The sequence below is a fragment of the Crocodylus porosus genome, unplaced genomic scaffold (genome assembly GCF_001723895.1).
Source record: "Crocodylus porosus isolate Cpor-Errol unplaced genomic scaffold, CroPor_comp1, whole genome shotgun sequence".
NCBI classification, from domain to species: Eukaryota; Metazoa; Chordata; order Crocodylia; family Crocodylidae; genus Crocodylus; species Crocodylus porosus.
Genome location: NW_017728886.1, coordinates 38225896 through 38234995, shown reverse-complemented (window position 1 = coordinate 38234995; position 9100 = coordinate 38225896). Strand labels below are relative to the sequence as shown.

Below are 9100 nucleotides of genomic sequence, written 5' to 3'. Positions count from 1 at the left end.
GACAAACAGCCCCTGGCTGGGGCTCATACTCCCCTGACTTTCATAGGTTTCGGTCGTAATGTCCAGTGCAACTATATATAATCAAGGAGACGGGGATCACTGGGCCTGTCTACAGGAGTTGCTGATACTGCTGCACAGTAGCATCACATGGCAAAAGCCATGACATGACACTACTGCGCAGTAGTACTGGGTGTACTAGCATCACAAAAAAGGCATTCACCAGCGTTATGCGCATTTATATAGTACTTTTATAAACAAGAAGAAACCGTTGTGCAGATTAATGAATGACCTGACAACAGAGATGTGTTAGAAATGCTTCTTCCGTACCAGGCAAGGTTCTTTGGGTAGATGTGATAGCTTTTCTTAGACCAACTGAGTGGCTGGAAAAAAAGTTCTAAGCAAGCTTTTGGTCTAATAAAAGCTATCACTTCTACCCAAATAACCTTCCCTGCCTATGTCCTTAGACCAACATGGCTACAACCAAAAACCCAGCCTTCAGTACCATGTATTTCCCTTATAAATCCTGCTTTGTAGAAGTAGGGAGTTGTTTTAAAACACAGTTGTATCTCAGACTGGGTATTTGTAAAAAACAAAAAACAAAGCCCCAAAATAACCTGTTTTATATATGGGTCTCTGGATTTTAATGGAGTTGAACTGTTCTGCTGGGTATCACTAGCAGCAGCAAGGACCATTTGCAGTTTCAGTGGCCCTGCTTCTAAATTAAACTCTGAATTACTGCCCAGAGCTGTGTTGCTATAAGGAAGACTAGAAAAAGCATGAATTCTGGCAGGCCAGATGTAAAAACATTACAAGGCAGGGTATAAAAAAATGAATAACTCTTCAAAGATGTTAAAGTTAATAACAATATATATATTTTTAAATACATCAAAAGCAGGAAGGCCACAGAGTTAGTGTGATCATTAGATAAGCAGGATGTAATAAGTGTACTCAGGGATGATAAAGCCAGAGCAGAGAAGCTAAATTAATTCTTTGCATCAGTCTTTGCTACAGAGGCTATTGGGACGATTTCCAGGCTGGATCAGTTCATCTTAGCAGACACACCTGAGAAGTTAGATGAAACTGAAAAAACAACACAGTAGGTTTTAGAATTAGTCAATTAATTAAAAGTATCACGTCACCAGGAACATACAGTATTTACCGAAGAATTCTGAAGAACCCTGATGCGAAGTTTTAGAGCTGTTGCCAGTGGTAGATAACCTATCATTACAAACCGTCTCTGCCAGAGGTCTAACAGTTTGCTACAATAACACCCATCTTCAAAAAACATTTTGAAGGTGACCCTAGGAACTACATCCTGGCAGTGTTGACGAGTATAAATTAATACACACACAGAAAAATTGAACTACGCATTCACAGTGGGCTCTGAATTACCCTTACGTCCCGAGAAAGACATTGGAGTCATTGTAAATAAGTGCTTTAAAAAATGTCAGCTCAGTGTTCTGCAGGGACCAAAAAAGCCAGTAACATGTTTGTCATTGCTGGGAAGGAAAGACAAAACAAAACAGAAGACATCATTATATCACTGTGAAAATCCATGGTGCGAGGACATCCATTGAATATCTTTGGCTCCTCTTTTACTTATTTTCTCTGGTGGTTTTGAATTTCATTAGCAAATCAAAGTTTGCTTCCCAAGTACCCAGTGTAAATTACAGTGTAGTAACTGTGTCATGTGTCAAAGTTCACAGTGAAAATGAATGTTGTTTCACCCTTACCTTGTAAAACATTCCTGGTGTAGCGTGGAGTAATACTTTCTCCTTCACAAGAAAAATGCCACATCCATAAGAATGTTGCCAGTGTCTGCAAGGGGCTGTCTTATCCCCTTTCTGCTCAACATTATGACGGTTAGCAAAGAGGTACAGGTTTTAGTGATTTTGGTTTACTTATGATTTCTAACAATATATCCGTTCAGTCTGGTTTACTGAGAGGTGTTGAACATCAAGCCAACTGTTCAGGGGAATAAGATCATAGAGTATATCTTCTCTAGTTTATGTATGTGCTAGAGAATAAGTGTATTTTCTAATACTTTGAAATGATAACGACTTGATAACATTTGTAATCAAGAAAACTAATATTTACACCAGTTTTGTTACTGATTTTATTTTACATTTCATGGTAAACTATAGTTACTCCTTCCTCTAACCATTTTTCTGGAAATGTGAATGTCTTCAAAACTTCTCTCTGTTTCTTAACAGCTTTTGTTCCTCTCAGAAGAAAATTATGACTAATAAAAACAATGAAAATGGATTGTATCCTATTTCCCCTTTTCAGCAAGCAGTTGCTTCTTGTTGTGGAGCTACTATTACATCACTCTTGGGTAAGGCAAAATATTGACCAAACTTAGTTTAAAGTATTTATACAAATTTTCTCATGTGCTTGGATGAGGTCTCACTTTTTTGATCCTACAACTTCTTTCTCCTGAGACTGCTTCACATCATCATCTCCAGAGCTCCTACTCCCCAATCCCATGCACGGCTTCAGTCTAACTCCCTTATGGTAAAGCCAAAGTTTACCCACCACCTATTCTAACACAGGCAGAAACACAGCTGTATTCTCATGATATTGTATCTGGCTAACTAGCTTTGCCTCCTAGCAGAGCTAAATAGCTTGTCAACAGTACTGCACTGAATCTGATGCTTCCTATGCCACAACTGGCAATGTAAGAAGCAGCTGTGTTTGACTACCCAGCTGCCATTATGGTCCAGTTATGGCATCCCTGCAGTTTACCAATTGATAGCCACTGGCTTAAACAATTGAAATGTTTTTTAAATATATATATTTTGTACATTTTACTGTTTTGTTTTGCTATAGTACAGTACAGCTTTTGGTTTATTCTCTGTCTTCACATCTTTTTTAATATTTTGAATTAAAACCTATGATCAATTGAAGCCTTTGCAGTCTCTAGTTACTACCAAAAACTAGAACAATCTTTATTAACTTCTATCATTATTTCCTCTCTCTAACCTTTGAATATAATGATTCATGTTTCTGTGTATAAGGTAAATAGAGTTAAATAATATGAGGATGCTATGTGAGACAACAGTGATGTGAGATGTAAATAGTTTATTGCAAATAGTCATTTTTTTGTGTTAGGCCTTAGTCCAGGGGTAGGCAAAATATGGCCCACCAATAGATTTGATCCAGCCCATGGGTAGACAGCCACCAACTCATTGGATCTGGCTGACGTGACAGCTCTGGCTGCTGCATGGTGCTGGTCAGGTGGTGGGACTGCTTCTGCCAGGCAGCATCAGCCCTTGACATGGCAGCATCAGCTGTGAACCCAGGGACAGCTTCTGCCACAGTAGGTGGGCAGTGGCATCAATTGTGGATGCTGATGACAGGTTCAGGAGCCCGGATGTAGAACCTGCTGGTGTGTCCATAGGTAATGCCACTGCCCACTGGGCACAGTGGAAGCTCTTGCCCAGAGCTCCAACTGTACCTATAGATGCAGGCAGGAGTTTCTGCTGTGCCAGGTGGGTGGCAGAATCAGCTGTGACACTGCCAGCAGGTTCCACATCAGGGCTCCAGAACCTGCTGGCTGCCTCCACAGTTGATGCACAAGAAGTCCAGCACAGCAGAAGCTCCTGCCTGGGTCTGCAGCTGAGCATTGGGGTTCCTGGTGAACTACAGCTTTGGCTGGGTTCTGGAGGGAGGGAAGGAAGAGGAGAGAGACAGAGACAAGAAGAGAAAGAGACAGGAGAGAAGAAGAGAAAGACAGAGGGAGGAGAGAGACAGCAAGAGAGAGAGTGAGAGACGGATGGATGTGGCTCTCAACAGGTCCCTAAAACTCATTAAGTGGCCCTCCAGCCAAAATAATTGGCCAACCCTGTCTTAGTCTATGTAGTGCTATGTGTACAAATAAGCTCGCTCAGTTCAGTAGAGCTATTCACTTGCATGAATATTTGTAGGAAGTTTCTGTCTAGCTTCTGATTTAACTTTCTGACTGGAGATATTAAAAGACTGGCATTTGGGAAAAGAGACGTGACTGAAACTTGGGAAGGAGTTGTGTGTGCACACTCACCAGCTTGGCATTCCTTTTATAAGAACTTCCCCAGAGAAATGGGTGGGATTGCTTTTGATTTTCAGTGTAGCACTAGGATAGTCCAGTGTTGCTGACAGGATTGGGCACCTATTGTTTTGCTGCAGCATTGAAATAATTGCCTCACCTATAATCAAGGTTTCCTTTGCATGTGGTACAATGGCACCATATTCTGCAGCATCCCTGCACATATAATGGATTTGACTCCTGCAGTGTTTTTCCTGGCAACTCAGCTCAGAATCTATTCCTGAGAGTGCCGGTAAGGGACCAACCTGCAGGTTCAGTAGCTCAGCTCCCCTGACTTTGAGTGTTTCATTGCTCTCCAGACAAGGTTCTTTGGGAAAATGTGCTATCTGTTATTAGATCAACTAAATAGTTGGAAGAATTGTTCTTTGCATGCTTTCGGGCACAAACACCCTTCTTCTGGCATAGGGAGAGTGTGCTGTAATTTTGTGTTCTCCTGGAGGAATAGAAGCCAATATGCAAAATGCAGGTCTGTGAAAATGCAAATGTGTAATAGGGAGGATCAGAGGCCATGGGAGATAGTAGGTGTGAGACAGGAAGGTGAAGGGTGGGGTAGGGGGAATGTTGACCTGATGATTGCTCTCCTGGATACCCAGCTCATTAGCTTACATTTTGGGCTCTTTGGGGCCCTGCTTCTAATCCTGAATGCTTGGCTGTGTCAAACAATGGTATCACATGCAGAGTTCCAACTGCCTCCAGATAGCAGAGAATGCTGGAGAAAGAAAGGCAGCTCTGGAGGTGGGGAAGAGAAATGCTGGAGAGAGAAACGCAGTTGCGGGGAAGAGAAGACAAAACACTGAATGACTGCTCACAGCCAACAGAAAAATCTGCAGCAAAAATACCAGGACATTTTAAGACTTGGGTATACATTGAAATTTTATCAGTGCAACTGCAACAGAAATTGAAACTGATTTAGTTTAAATGGTGAAATGCTTATGTGTGCATGCTAGGAATAGCTAGTATTGATTTAACTTGTTAACTGAAAATAGTTGAGAACATAAGAGCATACTATCATTTTGCTTTTTGTGACAAGCACATCTAGTATGGGTATCAAAATTTATGCATTTTTCCTTTTGCAGTGCATGCAATATTCCTGAGGCAGATGAGGTCTTAAAATACTGGTTTACCTCTTCAGAACAAGAAGATAATAAAGAATCTAACATTTCTCATTTGAATTATTTTTTTCCTTTATTTTAGTGACACCTTTGGATGTTGTAAAAATTCGGCTACAAGTCCAAAGTAATCCATTAACCAAAGGTAAATGGTGTTTTTAAAGAATAAAGCATATTGCTATATCTATATAAATTATTTCCATTTTAATTTTCTCTCCTATATTGTTATGTGTGTTTCTGCTCAGTAAAATAGCAATAAAAATGATGTTTGGTCCTTGGTTTACTGTCATTGTAACTTTAAATTGAATTTCCTGAATTATTTCAAGTGAAAAGATGATTTTCTAACTTTCAACTTTGCATATCCAACCTGGGACCAAAAAGTCTATCTGTGTGTTCTTTCTTGTTTGCAGTTCCTCTTCAATAATCATGCTGAGGACCAACTCCTGTCCTCTGTTACATTTTTGTAGCCTGTTGGAATTATTTACTCAAATTCAAGACTAGAGTATTTTCCATCCTTTAACGTATAGGAGGGGAGCCCCATCTTGGATGCGAGTACAAGTGGGTGGAGGGGGCAGGCTGGGGCCAGAGCAACCAACCATGTGCTTCATGAGCTGGAGCCAGAGGGTAAGTGCTGTGGGGCTGGCAGCAGGTAGGAGAGAGGTGGTGGCTGGGGCAGGAACTGAGGGAACAGGTGAGAGAGGAGAAAATAGTTGGGGCAAGGGGCACAGGCACAGTTCAGGAACAAGCATGGGGATGAGTACTGGTGTGGGGAAGACACTGGGGGAGAAGGCAAGTGGTGGGGAGGATGAGAGGCAGGGGTCAGGCCATTTAACTCCCCTGCCCCACTGCAGTGCGGGTGATTATAAGACACCCTCCATAATTTGATTCTAGATATGGAAAAGTATTTAAAAAATTATATATTTTCCATGTTTAGAATCTAACTATTGTGGGGGTTGTCTTAAATTCAAAGTAATCTTGGATTTGGGTCTATAGGGTGGTTAATAATTCTTCTGATGTGGAGCCAGAAAAGACCTCAGTTCACTTTCCTGTAGCTGTGTAGTCTCTGCAGTGTCAACATGATCTAAAAGAAGCAAAACCTTATTTTAGCCACTGAAGTATGCAGATATAACTGAACATCCAGAAAAGCAAATCTAAGAAGGTGCCATTTTTCAGTCACTCTTCTTTCTGTTCCTTTATTTCAACTGTGTACATGAGACATTATAGTACATTATTAGATACTATTGTACTGTAGAGTAAGAAAAAATAGATTATTGCTAAAACAACACTTAAGTATTCCTACAATAGACTACTTATAAAACCTAGGACTCTCTTAAGTCCTAATAAGCAGCAGAGCCTATATGATATACTGTAGGCATATCTTAGGCAGATGTATTTTTTACTATCCTTCCTTTCTTTTCTCAGTACCTGAAGCTTTTACTAGCTTTCCAAGCTACTCTGTCACAGTTTGTCAGACCAACATGTTTGTTGAGCAGGTGTAATGCTAACTTTAATTTTTTTCCTTATGTGTACCATTTTGTTAGGAAAATGCTTTATATATTCCAATGGCCTTATGGATCATGTATGTGTCTCTGAGAATGGGAACACCAAAGCATGGTATAAGAAATCTGGCCATTTCAAAGGAATGTTGGTAAGGAAATTATGCTTATAATGAAAGTCTTTAAAATAATATCTGATAGAGGAACTCTTTTTTAAAAATCTATGTATTTTCTTACAAATCCCGCCCCCCCAATAAGACACAGACCTGTTTAGAGAAGGCAGAATGAAGGGGAAAAAGATTGTGCCAGTTATGGATGAATGCTGACTGCAACAGCTGTAAGAAGGTTAATACTGTAGCTCTGATCTTGAAGGGTAAACTCTGCCCACTTCCTCTCAAAGGACAAAGGGAGAGACACAGCAGCCATCTTGATGCAATGTCTCCCAGCTTCTTCACTGGAATAGAAATGTGGAAGAATAGAAAAATCAGTCTCTCTGCTTAACACATGTACACTGATTTTTGAGGGGTGATTTTTTTTGAGGAAAAAGTGCATGTGACAAATGAGTAAATGCAGTAATTGGCAGCCTATCAATTTTTAAGATGTTTCTAAAGCATTTTTAATATAGGTAAATGTATGTTAAACACACATAGTAATGTAATATTTGTAATAAAATGTGTCAAATATTTAAATACATCAAGTATCTCCTTAATATATTTTGTCTATCTGATTTGTACACTGCCTCAATCCATGTGCAGTTTGTTACAGTGCTGGATCTTGTAATCTTGTGAATAGGCCCGCAAGACTCAGAAAGCTTTAAAATCCAGACAAGTGGTTCTCAACCTTTTTAGACTCAAGCCGCTACTCAGAAAATGCCATTTCTTAGCTTTGAGACAGACAAGGTTCTTTGGGTAAATCTGATATCTTTTATTAGACCAACTTAAATAGTTGGAAAAAATTTTTAGCAAGCTTTTGGGTTTAAAAACTCTTTGTCATGCTGAGGAAGTCTCTGCAGTTGGTGTTTGCTCTTCCTGGATGGAATGAATAATAAAGAAGCCAGAGGCTGGGCTGGTGTGCATGCAAGACAGGCAGTCAGTGAAGATGTAAATTGAGGAGTCAGTGGGTAAGACAAGCTGGGGGGTGCTTGGAGAGAGAAAAGGGGGATGAATGTAGCAGTTAAATAGGGGAGGGGTATCTGGGGAGTCAGATGTCAGACAGGTTATAATGTGTCAAATCCAATGTCTATATTTAGTCCATGATTTTTTTTAGCCAGGAGGTTGATAAAATGAAGTTCATAGGCTCGTCTCTGGGAAGTGTTTTGTAAATTGGAGGGAGAGTGGTTTTCTTGTGAGAAATGTGCCTCCACAGGTCATTGGGTATTTTTGTCTTTGACAGATCTCCAGTGTGCATTCATTCTGGTGTGCAGTTGTTGTTTGATCTCTCCTACATATTTTCCATCAGGGCATTTGGTGCATTGGATGAGGTATATTACATTTCTGGAAGTGCAGCTGTAAGATGCAGAGATGCTGATGGCTCTGTTGTGGGGTGTAGTAATTGTGGGGGTTGGCAGGTTTTGCATTTCTTGTCATGGCATGGTCTGGATCCATTTGGTGTGTTTTGGGCCTGAGGAAGTTTGCTTCTGGTGATGAGGTTACCGAGGTTCGGTGCTGATTTGAAGGCTAGGATGGGTGGTTCTGGGACGATCTCTTTAAGAATAGGGTCTCTTTCTAGTATGGGTTGCAGTTTGAGGATTTTCCATATGGGTTTGAGGTGGGGTGATACATCATAACCAGCAGTGCAGTTTGTGAAGGTTTTTTTTTATGTACTGCAGCAATACTTCACGTGGTATCCGGGTGGTTCCTTCAAACGTGCAATCTGTCTCTCTGGAGGAGTGTCCTTGTTGGGTGAAAGCCTTTTTAAGATTGGTGAGGTGGCAATCCTGGGTGTTCTCTTCAGTGCAAATTCGGTGGTATCTGAAGGCTTGGCTGTATATCACAGCTTTCCTGGCGTGTTTGGGGTGATTGCTGGTTCTGTGCAGATATGTATGTTGGTTTGTGGGTTTCTTGTATAACGTGATCTGAATTTTACCTTTATGGATACTGATAATCATGTCTAAAAAGGAGATGTTGGTGCTGGAGTATTGAAGAGATAGTTGGATGGAGAGATGATGATTGTTGAATTTCTGATGGAACTCAATCAGAGATTGCAGGTTTTCAGTCCCACTGATGAAGATGTCTTCGATATATCTAAGGTATAGCAAGGGTTTGATGGTGCAGTCCTTGAGGAATTTTTCTTCTATGTGGCTTATAAAAGGGTTGGCATGGCTTGGTGAGGCCGCAGCTGGAGTACTGCATCCAGTTTTGGGCTCCACAATTCAAAAAGGATGTGGAGAAGCTTGAGAGAGTCCAGAGGAG

General features: G+C 40.6%; 1 protein-coding gene across 1 annotated transcript in view; it reads left to right on the top strand.

The window, feature by feature from the left end:
- The first annotated feature begins 2194 nt into the window (after positions 1-2194).
- Positions 2195-9100, top strand: part of SLC25A40 (solute carrier family 25 member 40) — a 35024-nt gene continuing 28118 nt past the window's right edge. Inside the window, exons 1-3 of the mRNA XM_019532812.1 lie at positions 2195-2335; positions 5279-5338; positions 6735-6841. Of these exons, the coding sequence (XP_019388357.1) occupies positions 2239-2335; positions 5279-5338; positions 6735-6841 (264 nt within the window). The 5' untranslated portion in view covers positions 2195-2238. The remainder of the gene's footprint in view (positions 2336-5278; positions 5339-6734; positions 6842-9100) is intronic.